This window comes from Mya arenaria, chromosome 11 (genome assembly GCF_026914265.1).
Source record: "Mya arenaria isolate MELC-2E11 chromosome 11, ASM2691426v1".
Classification (NCBI taxonomy): Eukaryota; Metazoa; Mollusca; class Bivalvia; order Myida; family Myidae; genus Mya; species Mya arenaria.
Window position 1 is genome coordinate 64,031,561 of NC_069132.1, and position 18,063 is coordinate 64,049,623.

The following is an 18,063-nucleotide window of genomic DNA, read 5'->3' on the forward strand; positions in this document are numbered from 1 at the left end:
CCTTTTACCTCAAGTATTCGCAGAGTATTGTATATAATGTACTGTATGTTTATTATGTACAGAATGCAACATATCCTTATATATTTTTTTTATTTCAAATGTATTGATGTATTGGCCCGGAGTCAGACAGCTTTTAAACCCTTTGGAACCTTATGCTTTCTTAAAGCGGTCGACGACATGTTTTTTGTTATTCGGACCTAGCCTTGTGGAGAGAGACCGGGACTCCGTTCATCAGTTCTTAAAGCAGTAAGAGTTATATTTTTATATTAATATATTTAATGGGATTAATTGTTTGTTTGATATTTTGATTGATTGATAAAATAATAATCTGTTAAAGATATTTATCGATGTCGCATACTGATACTGAACTTGAACTTTCGATTTCATTTTTCAAGTCGTACTTCGAAATATTAAAATCATTGCATGCTACAGTACAGGGGTCATCCGGCCCGTCCACAGTAAAATTGTCCAAGTTCACTTAATATGTCATATATCAGAAAAAACTAATAGAATATCAAAAGCACCATTTCGGACAAGAATTGTTAGAATCCCCCCCCCCCCCCCCCCCCATTCATTCTAAAATGCCGTCCAGGCTTTTTTTTAATGATGGTTATCCTGGACTAACCATCTTAAAAAAAGGCCTGGACAGCATTTAAGAATGACTACCCCCCCCCCCAGTCATTCTAAAATGCCGTCCAGGCTTCTTTTTTTTAAATGATCCCCCCCCCCCCCGGCAACAATTTCAACTATTTGAACTTCGGTTCTAAAAGGAACGCATGTCTAAAGTTTTGCCCCTAAGTAACGAGGTGTTCCAATTGGTCTTCACATCATACAAATACATCAAGTTATTCAATGCTAACTTAAGTTATTGAGTGGAAACCACCTTATAACCAGGATTTTTTTTAAAAAAATCTGGCTTATGAAGGCATTGTGCTCACTGTCTCTAAACTTGTTTTAATTTTAATTTCGTGAATGAATGGCATATGTTTAACAATTTGTAATATTTTGAACATGACAATTAGCTTAAACATATATATAAAGACGAGCTAGCATTTTTATTGTTATTGTTAACATAAATTATATATAACTTTGTATTATAGTCAGTTACCGGCCTAGTGCGATTCAGCGAATTGAGACAGGGGTATTCCTCTGCAACCATACTGCCTTTATTTCAATTAAACTTTATGGGAAGGTTTACTTACAATATACCGAAGTTTTGCACTTGGGCGTATTATCAGCCCTTTTCAGTTAAATTATATTTCACAGAGCTATGACCCCTTGAATTTGTTATACTTATTGTTTTTGTCTGAAGCATACCAATAAGAGTCTTTGAGGATTTTACCTCAAACTTCATATTTCAATATATCTTTGTGAGGAGAAGTGTAGTATAATCAAACCATAGCTTTGTCTTTGGTATTTTATTGCATGTTGTATATATATGTTTGTAATTAATATGGGCATAACTCAAAAAGGCTTTAAGGTATTGACTTCAGACTTCAAACACATGTTGATCTTATTGAGGAACAGTGCAGTGCACAGGAATACTAACTCGGTATTTTGGTTACATTAATTGATTGCCCTTTGTTAAATGCTATACTTTTTCCGAATCATATACAGGTACTTAGGAATTTTTCAGCTTTAATAGCTAACACTTAAAATGCTTCTATACTTATTTCGGTGTGGGGTATGACAGTCTGTGCCTGTTATTTGTACATTTGCACTTTCTTTTCAAAACAATGCGTGTGATTTCAAAATCACAAATCCTCTCAACATTGAACAGAAGTCTTGATGCTTCTGTCCACCATCTATACTCAATTGCCTTATAAATGAATAACTGTTAGCTTTAAAAACTAAAACATACAAAAAAGTTGAAAATTATTTTTTCTAATTTGTGATTTTATTCTAGATAACAACTCTGTTCTGGCTCCAGATCAACCCAGAAAAAGAGTATAAACATGCTTAGTCTGGTAAACAGGCGGTCATTTTTATTCCCGACAAAATAAAAGCATTCGATAATACTGGTTTTATCTTAAATGTAAGCTTCTTGAGTGAAAGTCAGCTGTAAATTGGTGAAAATGTTCTACTTTCGTTTGTAAACATGCATGTGTTTGATGGGAGAATCGGTTTAATAACCCCATAAACAAAATGTTTACCAAATAACCGATATGTGTGAAGATTAAACATATTTATATGGCACTGCATTCCCCGATTTCTCAAAAAAGCCCTCATAATTGTGATATTAGATAAAATAAGGAGTCAAACTTATGTTTTATGATGATGTCAGTTCTTTTGCTCTAGCTCAGAAGTGTCATTGGCTCCTTTTTATATACAGCTCCTAAAAGAGCTGGAGCCACTGTTTCCCACTCGTGCTTTTAATCAAACTGAATCTGTTTTAAAGGAAATAAAGTACTGGTCTACAACGGTTAGAAGAATGGGTGTAGACCTTCAAACATACCGTGGGAGGATTGGCTCCTTCAATTCTGCTGGAATACATAATGCTACTGTCAAAGGAAGCAGTGTTCTGGGTGACATTTTCCTGATGTCACTGATGACGGGCTCATTATCGTTCATAGGACTGCTTCTTTTCATGGCAGGAATAGAAATAAACCCAGGGCCTCTGACAGGTAACGGTTTCCTATCGTTTTATCATTATTTGTAAACGAATAACTTTCTAAATAAAACAGCATTATGTTGCATAAAAAACGCAAAATATAATAATCATGAAGCTGTTACTAAGCAGCCTCCAAAAGAGTGGGGGAGCAAGTTTTACACAGTTTAGTTTGCTCCCAAAACACATTTATTTTATTTATTAAAGTCTCATATGCGTGGGTCACTCAGTATGTAATGCATCTGAAAGGATATTTTAGTTGTAACGTTTTTGAAAAGTTGTTGTATTTTAATTTAAAAGCCACACTTCACTTGTATTATTAATTGAATAGATTTAATAAGACAATAATACCTAATAAACACATATATACACCCCATAGGTAAGAACGCTCGCAAGAGTCCTTTATCTTTATTTTATAAACACATATGATAACAAACTGAATTTATATTTATTGTTTACAAAACATAGGTTTAGCAAAACTATACTATAATATTAACATTTCGATGGTAATCACTACATTCTACACCCAAGTGTCCACTGTTTAATAACAACGCCTAATAACGCTTATTTTGGGCGCACTTTAAATCCTCTCATACTCGTTTTCTGCCCTACGTTTGATCCGTCTCACCAGGCCGTCCGGGTTGTTCTGTTTTACTTCCCTTCTGGGTCCTCCTTGTTGTATGGATGATAATAGAGCGGTACGTTTGTCAAACAAGTACTTTCTCTTCTCAGTCGAGTATTTCCCTGCCTCTTCACTGTTGTAGTCTTCGAGCAAATGCAGTTGATCAGATGTTGTTTTCTTATTTGACTAAATATAAGTTTTAGGGCAGGTTGGGATATTTATTAATAACTTCTATAACCTTCATTCAATTTACTTTATACTTCACAGAGTGATTCAGGACCATCACACAATGAGGTTTCATAACTCCTTATTATCCTTAACACAAGTTATGGCCCTGATTGACTTAGGAACTTAGGTTAAACTTCTAGGGCAAGTTGGGATTTTGTCTTATAAGTCCAATACCCTTCATTCAATTGACTTAATACTTCACACAGTTGTTCAGGGTCATCACATAATGAGGTAAGATAACTCCATATTATCCTTTATACAAATTATGGCCCCTTATTGACTTTGGAACTTAGGTTACAGTTTTAGGGCGTATTTAAACCCTAAATACCAATTATGGCCCTTGATTGACTTTTTTTAATTTTCTTTTGATTTCTTTTGACAAGCACATTTTTATATTCTTAACCAGATTTTCACAAAGGGAAAACAAGTTTTAAGAATGACTTGTGTCATTGTTTGGGCAGGCTGGTGGGAGGGCTGAGCGTCAATGTTACCTTATGAATATGTATCGAATATTTTTAGCTAGGTTTGACATCTAGTGACTGAACTTGGTACATTGTATATAGGAAGAGAAAATGGAGAGCTTTCATGGGATTGCGTTTTTTTGTGTGGCCCAAAGGATCAAGGTCAAGGTCAAGGCTTCTAGTCACAGAAAAATGGTTGATATTGAATAACTTATGTAAGGGTCGACATATTGCGAGCAAACTTGGTATATATAAAGAGTTTATAAAGACCTGTCATGAGATTGTATTTTGGGCCCCCGAGAATAATGGTCACTGTTTACTTTTTAATTTGATTTTTATTGCTTTTGACAGGCACATACATCATTATTGTATTCACTTCTAAGTCAAGCGGCTTAGTTGAGCGCGCTGTTATACGACAGCTCTTGTTTGTTGTTTACATGATGCCCTTTTGCGGCCCTTTACATGGACTATTTTGGCAGGAAGCATAACATTCGAAATTGTGGATATTATTTCAATGTCAAAATAGATACAATAATGGCTGGTCCACATTTTGAATAATACAATGTTTACATCAGGGACAAGCCCTGTAGCCAATATTTACAGAACACAGTGCTGATACCCAACAGATACTTTACGAGACACACACAGTATATACATAACAACACTGACAGACCATGCATGCATAAACAACCCGGATTCAATTTACTGTAAGAGGTTCTTAAGATAATGTTTATATAACTGAATGTAATGAACTCACAGCTTTTGAAATTTGAAAACCTGTGCTTGATCGTTTTTGAGGTCTTCATTGAAACATATTTTACTTCTGAAGGTCACTGTGACATTGCTCATTTACCCTTTAACAAAATATTAAGATGTTGAGGTACTTGACTTGAACATTCTTCTTCTTATAATTGGAGACCCTTGACTTCGTCATTCTTTATTAACTATCGGAAAACCATTATATATCTTAAGATAACTGCATCCTATTTATTTACCTTCGACCTTTAATCTCGAAATCAATTCGCGTTGTGTACTATTATGAACAAAATCCTAGTGAAATTTTAGGATCTAGTCAATCAGTTTGAGGAATTTATCGGAAGCTAAATAAACAGATGGACGGACGGACATTTGAACCATACCGTACCATGTAATACGTTACTCGGGTATAACAGAATGACCCTGCACTAAGAAAGTGACCCTTACACAAATGTGTATATGTTTTGTCTATATGGGAGTCATTGAAGCGAACTATTGTAAGTTGGATTATTCTCACATTTTTTTACATTATGAACATGGAGTGTATAGTCTGGGGGAATTATGTTTCACTTCAACATTGACACATTTTAGCTTAAAAGCAATAATAATACTTTATTTAAAGAAGGTAACACAATAAGACAATACTATCATGTCAAATTCAAATATAACACAAGTTTTATGTCCTATGAGGGCTTCTGAAATTGGCATTTATATAACATACAAGGCCACACAAAAACATAAATAAGGATGTTCAAATAACTTCCGGTTGAAATTCATTATCAGTTGACACCCATTATTCTAGTAAAGTCAAACAGAAAGACTAAAGAAACAAGCTCAGTAGCCAAAAGTTTAAACATAAACATAAACATTTAATTATATTATTACTCGATCAACCATTTTGTTAAAAATAAGTAGTAATTAGCACTATGATAGGTCTAGCTCACACTCATACACTTGGCAACTTTTGTGTATGTAAATGCTAACAACCTTTAACCTTTGAGTGGTCTACATACTATTGTGTAAACTACCCACTCAGTGAGCCAGGCATTATTTATATCTACTTGTTACCTTATTCAGATCAATAACGACTGACTTCTAATTAACTGAAATAAATGTATTGGCAAATTTGAAGTATTAAAGTGTCTTCTCACTGGACAAAAAATATGTTGATTACTTAAAAATATTAGTGTATTATATGACGACTCCATGACAGATCCTCTATACATGTCTTATTTTATTTCATTAGGAAAGTGGCCAGACAGTATTATCAGTCAGCGGGACATTGTTGCCATTGCTGCCTGTATTGGAGAAGGACTTCTTACACTGGGGCTGGTTCTTGGATTTTCTAAAGCACAAATTGAACAAATTCAGATGGATAATAGACGGTCTATAGAACAAGCTGGATCTCTTCTTTACAAATGGCTTGAGAAAGAGAGAAATAAAGCGTCATTCACAAAGCTGTTTACTCTACTTCAAGATGTTCCGGGGCTAACTGTCAACTGGGAAAAACTCGAGGAAACCTATTCATTAGTTGGTAAGTTATTTGAAATTACTCCTACATTTGCTACAAACGAATACTTTTCCTAAATTATGTCTACAGTTTTAAACAAAATGCACTTGATTGATCCTTGGGTGATGCTCTTTAAAAGCCTTAAGGCATTATAGTTTTCGGTTGCCGTGACAACCGAAACGAAACGGATGGAATGATGTTGAACTAATTGAACAGGAACGTTTTAAAGGTTACTCTATACAAAATGTGTTATTGTGTGAATTGAGTGGACTGATTTTTAAACAATCTCACGGAAAAATTTATATGTAAGTTGTCACTCTGCCAAACCTGTTTGGCTTTGGCGATTTGTTGAAAGAAAACCCATGGCTGCCAGAGTTGGGACTTGTTTTTCATGCATAGTTTTATGGCATCTTTTAACTGTCTGAAACCAGTCAGTCTAATCTATAGATTAGTATTTGACATCAAAGTCTATTTTCATATATTGAGCTCCGTTTGGGTGATCTAGGGCCATCACGCCAGCCTTGTTATTCTATTTCCGTAATTCGTGACTAGATGCCCACACTCTCTTTTTAGCCGGATTTTTCAACGAAAAATTACGGGTTATAGAATGGCGTAAACCGGGCGGGCGGTTGGGGGGTCGGGCGGGCATTAACAATTCTGCGTTAAAGTTTTCATTTTATGTAATAAAATCAAGAGTCTTGATCCAATGGTTATCAAACTTGGTTAGACTATTTGTCCGCATGTTATCTTATATATATGAATATGGGTCATCTCGGGTCAAAAACTAGGTCACTAGGTCAAATCTTTAGAAGAAATATTTCACGGAAATAAATTCAACAATTTTTATCAAATCTTGATGAAACATGATCAGAATGCTATTCTGCATTATATCTTGAATATTTTTTAATATGGGTCAACCCGGGTCAAAATCTAGGTCACTAGGTCAAATCTTGGGAAAAATATTTCCACATCATAAATTCAACATTTTTTTCATATCTTGATGAAACTTGGTCAGAATATTTGTCTGCATAATATCTTGCTTATTTTCTATATCGGTCATCCCTGGTCAAATTCTAAGTCACTAGGTCAAATGTTAGGAAAATCTTTCCACATCATAAATTCAACATTTTTTTTCATATCTTGATGAAACTTGGTCAGAATATTTTTCTGCATAATATCTTGCTTATTTCTATATCGATCATCCCGGGTCAAATGCTAAGTCACTAGGTCAAATGTTAGGAAAATCTTTCCACGTCATAAATTCAACAATTTTAGTCAAATCTTTATGAAACTTGGTCAGAATATTTGTCTGCATAATATCTTGAGTTCTTTAACAGTTCTTTAACATGGGTCATCCTCGGTCAAAATCTAGGTCACAAGGTCAATTCTTAGGAGAAAGAATTCCACGGTCATAAAAAATTCATTAATTTTTGTCAAATCTTTATGAAACTTGGTCAGAATATTTGTCTACATGTTGACTTAAACATTGGTGAATATGGGTCACCTCAGATAAAAAACTAGGTCAAATTTTAGGAATTATTTTCCCGATGTCATAAAAAAATGAAATCTTAGATGATAAAGTGTGTCATCTAGGGTCAAAAACTAGGTCTCTGGGACAGATCTTATTGGAACATTTTTCCTCACACAAATGGAATTGTTTCTGTTTATCAGGTTATTTGTATGAATGATATATCTCCGATAAGTATAAATATGGGTCTTTTTGGTTAAAAATACTAGGTCACTAGCTCAAATCCTAGGTTTGCAAAATTGCATCATCAAAGAAAAATCTGGCTTTAAAAAGCCGCATTGGGGTCTTGTTATGTATTGTTCAATGTCAAATTGTACTATTAAAGTGCGGGTCGAACTCATATGGATCAAGGGAAAAATAAACACATGGCAGTAGTCAAGGACGCTCATCGAGTCAAATTGCACATTTCGGAAGTTAGGGAATTTTCGGACTCGCTTTTGCGTAATGCTAGCAGATTCCTAGTGGACGATATTTTTTTTCGCCATTTTTAAAACCAACACGGGAAGTGCGTTAACTCCAATGATTTCAAATAAGATTATTTGGTTTAATTCTGATTATTTATAACCATTATTCAATAAACCAAGTAACCATTGAATATATCATTAACCTTAATACGACTTACCATTTAGGTATCCCAGCGCAGACCTATTTATAACTTATAACGAAATTTGACGGGTCTTTTCATAGAAATGAGAGAGTGAACCATCAGCCAACTGATATTTAAACGTGTTTTAACCAGGTTTTCACATAGTGAAACCTGGTTATTAGAATGACGAACGTCGTTGTTTGGGCGCCGCGGGCGGCGTGAAACTCACCTATGAAATTGAATAATTTCAGTAAGGGTTGACATATCTTGACCAAACTTGGTATATAAGAAGAGTTTATGGATACCTTTCATGGGAATTGCGTTTGGGGTCCCTAGAGTCAAGGTCAAGGTCACTGTTACTAAAAACAGAAGAATGGTTGAAACTGAATAACTTTAGTCAGGGTTCACATATATCTTGACCAAGCTTGGTACGGACGGCGTCAAACTCACCTATGAAACTGAATAAGTTCAGTAAGGGTTGACATATCTTGACCAAACTGTGGATACCTTTCATGGGATTGCGGTTGGGGTTCCTAGAGTCAAGGTCAAGGTCACTGTTACTAAAATAGAAGAATGGTTGAAACTGAATAACTTTAGTTAGAGTTGACATATCTTGACCCAACTTGGTATAAAGGAAGAGTTTATGGATACCTTTCATGGGATTGCATTTGGGGTCCCTAGGGTCAAGGTCACTGTTACTAAAAATAGAAGAATGGTTGAAACTGAATAACTTTAGTTAGAGTTGACATATCTTGACCCAACTTGGTATAAAGAAAGAGTTTATGGATACCTTGCATGGGATTGCGTTTGGGGTCCCTAGGGTCAAGGTCACTGTTACTAAAAATAGAAGAATGGTTGAAACTGAATAACTTTAGTCAGGGTTCACATATCTTGACCAAACTTGGTTTATAGGAAGAGTTTATGGAGACCTTTCATGGGATTGCGTATAGGGCTTCTAGGGTCAAGGTCAAGGCCACTGTTACTAAAACTAGAAGAAAGGTTGAAACTGAATAACTTTAGTCAGGGTTCACATATCTTGACCAAGCTTGGTACATTTATAGGAAGAGTTTATGGAGACCTTTCATTGGATTGAATTTTGGGTCTCTAGGGTCAAGGTCACTGTTACTAAAAATAGAAAAACGGTTGAAACTGAATATCTTTAATCCAAATATTTGTGAACAAGTTCCTTTAAAATCATTTTCATTTTCCAGCACAAGAGTTTGATGATTTACTAAGATCACCGATGATAACAATATCTGTATGTGCCATGACAAAGTAACATAATCATCTTTATTAATTGATTAACCTTTCCCTTTAATATTTATTTTCACTCTTATGCATGCTTCCTGTCTTCTGTGTATATCCTCTAACCAATTTGGCATGTTCTTATACATACACACAACAAATCAACTTAGTTACAATTCTCACAACACAGGCTGAAGTTCTTCTGTCAATCATCGAAAACCTGGTTTCGTCGCATTGCGGCGTTTCTTGTTTTTAATAAGGTGTTTTAAAGCTAATAGTAATACATTGTATTAAGTAGGGTTAAATATTAACAAATCTTATATCTATATTAAGTGTTTTATTTAAGTAGGTACATGTTAAGATGCAACAGATTCATGCAAAATTAGATCAATTGTGTATTAATTATAATTATATATATATATATATATATCATAATTATAACAAATAATTGCAATAGTTTATAATGTTTAAGTCTAAAATGTTTGTACAATTAATATCTTGGGATCCATAATTTGTTATCAAATGTAATTAGTTTCTCAATGCATTATTACCATATGAGCTAAATAACAATATATAATAACAACCGATTATGTGCCATACACTGAATATCCATCTATACGGATATGTGACAAAGTCGTTATCAATGACGTTTGTCAAACACTATCCCATTAACTTTTGACTCTAACCTGGTAGTAAGTCTTTGTATTGGCAATATCCCAACAATATAGTTTGCCCAATACTTGTACAGAAGTTTGTTCAACAAGCAGGTTCTATGAAGTCAAAGTGATAAATCCAGTCCGTTTGCCCTGATTGGTAATTCATAAACCGAATATTTTTAACATTCTGCTTGTCACTGTCATCAATTCGATAAATTATTATGGGTCTGTCAATACGTGGATTGAGTAAGTTTTGTACCTTGCCTGAATTTACTCCAGAACAAGTTAAGCATCAGCTTGTAAGTGATCGGAACTGGATTTTTTTCGTAATTCAAAGGAATTCCTTCTTTCTTATATTTTTTTAAATGAACGCCTACGACTCGTTGTCATCTTTAGATTTACACCAGCCTGGCTGCCGCTTTTTTTATGTTAAATATTAAGGAATGTTATCACATAGTGAATATACCACCAAATGTTGACACTGGATAATGTACTGCATATTTCCTGGAAGTGCTAGACTTTGTATATTTGAAGTATTCGATAGCCATTCGATGGTACCTACTTTATTTTGTCCGTGACCCAAGTTACCAGGGATGTCTATTCGTCATCAGTGTGCTCACACGATGACTGTCATGACTATATTCGCCTGAGAAGGATCGATATAACAACATTAGCATTAGAATTGACAGGCAAGACCGGTTGGTAGAGACCTCGTGGAGGAAGAAGTTTGCATTTGACTTAACCTCAAATTCACGAATGTCTTTGAAATTGTAAGTGGTCATTTCCAAATGTCCTATTGGAATCTCCCTTGTTTTGTTTGTATACAAATATAGCGAGGTCACATCGTAGTATTTCATTTCACAGTTATAAGCGTCTGATGGTTCTAAAGCTGACGCGGTATTCAACGACATTCTACGAATGTTCGCATTGTCTGAGTTGATGTCATTTTTTTAAGTCGCCTTCCCACATAGATTTGTTACATGTAGCATGCAGCCTCTATATACCTGTTCTTTTAAATGCTCAAATCATTAAGTTCGTAGTAGCAGTATAGCACTACAGGGCTCTGTTGTGTATTTTGAAACATGTCTCATTCACACGGCTTATTGCAAACGTCTGGTGCCATACCACTTCTTGCAATCAATTCAATAATAATTTAGATTTAGAAACCCTGACATTTTTTTAAAAGTTAAAATGTTCATTGTGGTGGTATAAATAGATTGGAACAATGCCTTCTGGACCTTCATATATGATCTCGTTAAAGCGTTCTTTAGATAACACATGTATCTCAAACTTAGCCAGTACTGTAAAAAAACTGCTTTACCTCTTCCATGCCACATTTTTGTAAAGGCACGCCAGCCTTCCTATGTAAGTCAATAGCATAGTTTCTTTGTATGCTGTCATATTGCAGAAGTTTCTCTATGCAAAGTATCGCTATCACTCGCGCTTGGGCAAAACAAAGGTCGTCATTATTAGTTATCTGATCTGAATGATACTGCCTTCGGTCAGCAACAGCTTGGATATATCCACGCATTGTGCGCACTTCCAAAGGGCGCGTATACATGAACTAAGTTATATGCCAAATGTATCATCGAGAATTTTTTTTGTAGGACTGTAATACTCTCTCTTTTTCTAACAATAGTGGATCTTCAGTCAATGCTGATCTCCTCATGAAAAGTAAAACATTCGGGAAATCTAACTCTGGGTTGTCCATTGATACCCTTATCAAATCACCAGGATCTATTCTTTCTGTCGTTTTGTCTGTAACATAATGACTGAAACATAAATTGAAACGCCTTGAATACATCAGGAAGACCGGAAGCTTCAATATCGTTGATATACATTAATTAGTATGTGAAGTTGTCTTGGATTTATCAATTGTCTTCTCACTAAATCGTTCAATTCTGTAAAAATCTGATGGACTATTTTCTTTTGCTAGCCTCCTTTTTGCGGCGCCTCTACTTTGTTCGGCACACGATCGTTTTAACATCTGCCCGACCATATTGATGGCATATGTATACTTTCATGGCATATTCTCTTGAAAACACCTTCAAGCACTCCAATCATTTGTTGAGTGTCTTCATCATTGTTTCTTTTCACATGACAAGTGAGGTTGTGTTTGCGTGTAAACGTCTTCTTGCACTCAGGGCACGTCAAGCGAGGTCAATGGTTATCAGTATTCATTTGACTCAGTTTTTAGACTCGCCCGTACACCTCGCACTGGTAAGCCATGTTTACTCCTTGACATCTGGAATTGAAAAGACAAATGATCAAAATATAAACGCATTAAATATTTATAAATAAGAAGTCTCTGATTGGTCTTTGATAAATTTAATTGGCCATCTAGGTAGTTCAGTGCAAGGGCAATTGTGGTAGTCCATTTTGATTGGTGTATGTCTCTGTATTCTGGTCTAGTGAGACATTGCAAAAATATCTTTAAAATACCTGTTTCACCTTACTGTGACTTATTTGTGGGCTAGCAGGAGACATGGCAACATGTACTCTACGTGTCCAGAATGGCGTCGTGACTTTTCGAGGAACTATGTGGTGCTTAGACATCGATGAAATATACACGAAGGAATTATTAAATCTTATCCGCATGGGAGTGAAGTTAATTAATCTTCTTCGCCGCCGACACTTCCATCATTGCAGGGGACCCACCGCCGCCGCCGTCCTCTGCAGGGGTGATGGAGGCGTCACAGAAATTGATGGAAGCGCCAGGGAGCTCTTGTAGCGCGGCAGGGAGTGCATTTTTGAGTGCCGGGGCGTATTTGGGAGTGCCAACACCATCACAACCACTGAGCGATATTATGAGTCACGACTATGGCATTTCAGCATCCATTTACTTTGATGAATTCATGATAAAGACAACATTTGTCAAGAATTTGCTACATCATCAGATAACACTATAAGCTCCAACATTGTAATCCGCTTTAGAATTTGCTACATCATCTGATAACACTATAAGCTCCAACATTGTAATCCGCTTTACAAGAAGTGGCAGCTGATGTATTCAATCATTAACTGGACTGTGTTACCGAGAGCGAAATTTGTTCATGGAATTTGTGCGGAACTTTGCTCTTTTTTATCCCGAAATTAACAATGTACTCATTTTGGACGACCTGTTTTCTGAAGCTTGGAAAGGTTAACTGATCTATTAGGGGGGTGGGGGGGGAGGTCCTATCATACTTCGTTATCTTTGATTTTTATCAATCTGATCTTGAAAGAGTGAATGGATCCGACACAGAGAAGAAATTGTCATTATATAGTAGTGTTTAATAATCCTTAAGACCGCCAATCCGAGATGGTTCGTCAGATGTAGCATGGAAATACGCGGTATAAATAAACGGGTATGCAGAAGTAACAAACTACCGATAAGCAGCTTACGTGTTTGTAGTCGTTGTGCAATCAATATTTATCTATTATTATCGTAGGTTTATTCATTCTAGCTGATAACAGCTAGAAAGATGGTTTAAGATGCAGTCACAGTCCCAAATAACATTTACCAAAATTAATACAGTTGCTTAAATATACTAAAGAGGATAAATAAAAGCCAAAAACAATGTACAGTCCGAGTTTAATTTGAAATAAAGGTGCAGAAAACACGGTATTTCTACCTTATGAGACAATAGTAGATCGCAGTAAATCCTTTAGCACTCACCAATCATTTAATATTTTTGCGCCTTAAGCTATTAAATACACGGCTACAATCTTGTTATCGGTAATTAATATTTTCCATAAATGCATTATTTAGTAAGTAGTTAAAGGTTTATCACTCACAATTTATGTTTGTTATACATGTGTATGTATTGATTTTAACCAGGTATTGGACATTTTGAATAATTTAAACGTTATCGTACCATGTGCTAGATTGTACCGGGAAATTTACATTTAAATTATATCAAGGCCGGTTAACAAATGGCGCCTTTGGCAATTTTGTAAAAAAGGTACCGTTCCATAATTATATGAAAAAGTACAGAAACAAGTAGTCCAGTAGTCCAAAGCTTAAACCCGTTAAATGGCACAGGGCCAAAGTCAAAAACACAGAACAACAGAACAACACAAACCAACAACATGGAACAACAACTCAAAACTCCACAAACAACACACAACATATGGAATATACCTTAACTTAGTTCATTTTCAATGCTACATATATTTAAACATGTTTATATCAGCTGTGCTGTGTTACTAATACATTCATGTGTTGTCATTTTGTTTTATATGCATCTTTGTTTTTATTCAAAAGTATAATAACATTAAACATTAATTAACATTTTGGTAATGTGTAACCGACATTGCAATCGTCACGACTAAAAATTTTAAGTCACAAATTATTCGTCAACACTGTAATTTTCTTACAATTTTTCTAATAATTGTCAATCTGAAATATCGTTAATCCGTTAAATTCAAATTTCATTTGTTTTTAGGCTTAAGCTTCAGCTCAAGACTTTTAAAATAAACCACAAAATTCAACTAATAGTCCATGTGGAGTTGAACATCATTCTCAAAAGTACCAGATTTCTATGAAAATCAGTTTGTGAAGCATACCTGGAATTGTATTTGACTTACAAAATAAGTTCATGTAAGAGTATGTAATATTTTGCATATATATATATATATATATATATTACAGTAAAACACACGTATAAAACACGGATATGACAGGTTAAGTTCTGGTTTTGTTCTCATTGGAGCGATTTTGCATAATAATTATATAAACAATGCGGGAATTCAAATATACAATACATAATTAATTCAGTGAGATTTTCTCCCTTCTGCCTGTACTGTTAGCTAAATTAGCTAAATGTATGAACTATACCCAGTACCATTGTATGTAAGATGTAAGAAACATATGTCCTATCATTATCCATTAATATATACCTCAGATTTTGCAAAAGTATATTGGCGTTCATACTTCTTGGTCGGCTGAGTCATTTTCCTCTGTATTGTTATGTATTTGTAAGTTAAAAAAAATATCCAGCCCTGCGTATGTAAATCATAATCTTATGAACATTCTAATGATTCTTATTTCCGTATAGTGTTGTTACGGCTACGTGGATTAAATATGTACATTTGTAAATATTTTGTTATACTTTCTTTGTTAAGGCTAATCTGATCTGAATTGAAACAGATTTTTTATACTACAGTTGTGCTCACATTCTCTTAAAATTGAAATTCGGATTAACGGTTTTTAAATGTATAAAACTGAGGGGTGTATATTAAGGACTGTTGGGTATCGTCTTTGAACGGTCATTCAAATGTAAATGTACTGGGGGTTTGGACTAGTTTATGTGCACAACCGCACACTTATCCCAACGATCCAGAATAAAGTAGACACGTAAAAGGTAAATCTTATTCAAGTATGCATTACCTTGAGGAATCTTAAAAATGAAACCGATCATAAAAAAATAATAAAAGGTAATACCCAAGTTATTTTATGATAAGGAATCCCAACTCTATCTGCAGAAGAAAGGAATACAATTCAAAGTAACTAATAGCAAACGTTTTTATATTAGACAATTGCTGAATGCTCTCGGAAGATTAACCCGGTCCGCATTAAAAATGGTGTCTGCTTGGAATTCGATAACATACCGCCCGAGTAGTTCCGAAAATCCTCTCATTTCAAGATATCGGATTTATAAAGAAGAAAAAGGGTTCAACCTGGATGAGCGTCCCTGGCTTCTAAGTTTGAATGGAACTCAGGCATTTATCTTAATTGCCTTGATAAGATGTAACGGAATATCATTATGTCAAGAGCAAAATTTGTTTTAAACAATTACCCACAATAGCATATCTGGTGGACAAATCTGCACCATTGTTTGCTTTCCGAAAAATATTTGGGGTATCATATAGTCGCCGCTTCGTCCTTTTGTTTATTTTGATCGCTTGTCCTGTTGACCCAATTTTTTTTAATTGCACGGGCTATTTCCAACAAACATTAACTTCAATTCAGCGAAACTCACGTGAAGCTAATACACAAGAGGAAAACGTTTTCCAGACATATCACTCTCAGATTTATATCCCTTTGATTTAAATTAGTATCACACATTTTGACCGAGTTGTTCATACCTAGGGACACATGAACGCAAACTGCTTTCGCATCGTAATGTTATGATTAAGAGGCGTTCTTTTTTCTCTCCATGTATACTCATACAAGTAGTTGTTTATTAATCCCCCGCCACGAAGTGGGGAGGGGACTGTCCGTCCGTCTGGCTGTAACATTTCGTGTCCGGGTTATAACTTACTTATGCATGGATGGATTAAGATATTACTTGGTACAAATGTTCACCTCATTGAGACGATGTGCAGTGACCTTGACCCGGGTCCATACCTCAAAGGTCAAAGTCACACGAGACATTTTAAGGTCAGAGTACACATGCTCATGTCCGCGCTATAACTTACTTATGCATGGATGGATTACCATAATACTTGCTACAAATGTTGTCCTCATTCAGACTATGTGCAGTGACCTTGACCCGGGTCCATACCTCAAAGGTCAAGGTCACACGAGACATTTAAAGGTCAGAGTACACATGCTCATGTCCACGCAATAACTTACTTATGCATTGATGGATTACCATATTTCTGGGTACAAATGTTGTCATTATTGAGATGATGTGCAGTGACCTTCACCCGGGTCCATACCTCAAAGGTCAAGGTCACACGAGACATTTAAAGGTCAGAGTACACATGCTTGTGTCCGCGGTATAACTTACTTATGCATTGATGGATTACCATATTACTTGGTTAAAATGTTGTCCTTATTGAGAAATGTGACATTTAAAGGTCACAGTACACATGCTTGTGTCCAGGCTTTTTGCATTTAGCAGTGTAGGCATGTCAATTCTTACTGGATTTATTGACCTTATACATTTCATGTACTTTTAGCAACAATAACTGAATTGATCCAAGAACTCGAACCAATTGCAATTTGTGCCAGTAATCCATCATTAAGTTTTGGGTCCATATTATGACAATGCTAAATAGAGGATAAGATATAAATGTTAAATGAAAGTGTTAAACAAGTTGCACAGATTGATACTTACTGCACTCTACCAAGCATTATTAGTATGTGCAACAAGCTTAATATTTAAAAAAACAATGGACACAAATGTGATAATATATTTATAATATGTGTTTTCTCTTCAAAAGCAGTAAAACAATGTTATGACGTCACCACAAGATATATGTATCACTTTATCGAAAATACTTAAGGCTTGCTATTTCATCGATGTTATAAATCAAGGACTCATTTTCCTTCCTATTTTAGCCAAAATAACCTTGACAGTGATCTTACTACACTACACACAATATGTAAAACTTTAACAAATGTCCTTTTATAATATGTTCAAATATCCAAGAATATTTAGGTTACCGATCAAACAACTTGTATTTCCTGTTTCCACTCTTGACCAGTGGTTGTGTACAATTTTGGTCAGATTCGATGTACCAGTCAGGTTGCGAGAAAAACAAAATATACTAAAAACAACGGCGGGGGATATAGCCGTCCTTTGGACTGCCTTGTTTTATTTGTTTTGGTTATTACCTTTAGAAAACTATACAGAGGATAATTGTTTGTTTCTGTGCAAGATCGCAATATTTTTCACCGAGTGAGCACCAAAAGCTTTATTTCACGAGTTGGGTAGCTATGAGGGAACAATATACTTTTGGTGTTCACAAGTTGAAATAGTTTGCGATCGTACGCTTATACAAACAAACATTCTTTTTAGTATATTCCTGAAAGGGATAAAAAACCATTTAATTGTATTTTTTCAAAAAGGGCGCCAAATTATATGTGAACATAGCCATTTCCGAAATGGCGTCATCGGAATTGTGTCCCAGCCTTTGGCACGCTGTTGTTTG

General features: G+C 35.2%; 1 protein-coding gene across 1 annotated transcript in view; it reads left to right on the forward strand.

Moving 5' to 3' along the window:
* The first annotated feature begins 149 nt into the window (after positions 1-149).
* Positions 150-18,063, forward strand: part of LOC128207126 (interferon-induced very large GTPase 1-like) — a 28,469-nt gene continuing 10,555 nt past the window's right edge. The window contains exons 1-3 of the mRNA XM_052909893.1: positions 150-246; positions 2,399-2,624; positions 5,922-6,209. Of these exons, the coding sequence (XP_052765853.1) occupies positions 2,432-2,624; positions 5,922-6,209 (481 nt within the window). The 5' untranslated portion in view covers positions 150-246; positions 2,399-2,431. The remainder of the gene's footprint in view (positions 247-2,398; positions 2,625-5,921; positions 6,210-18,063) is intronic.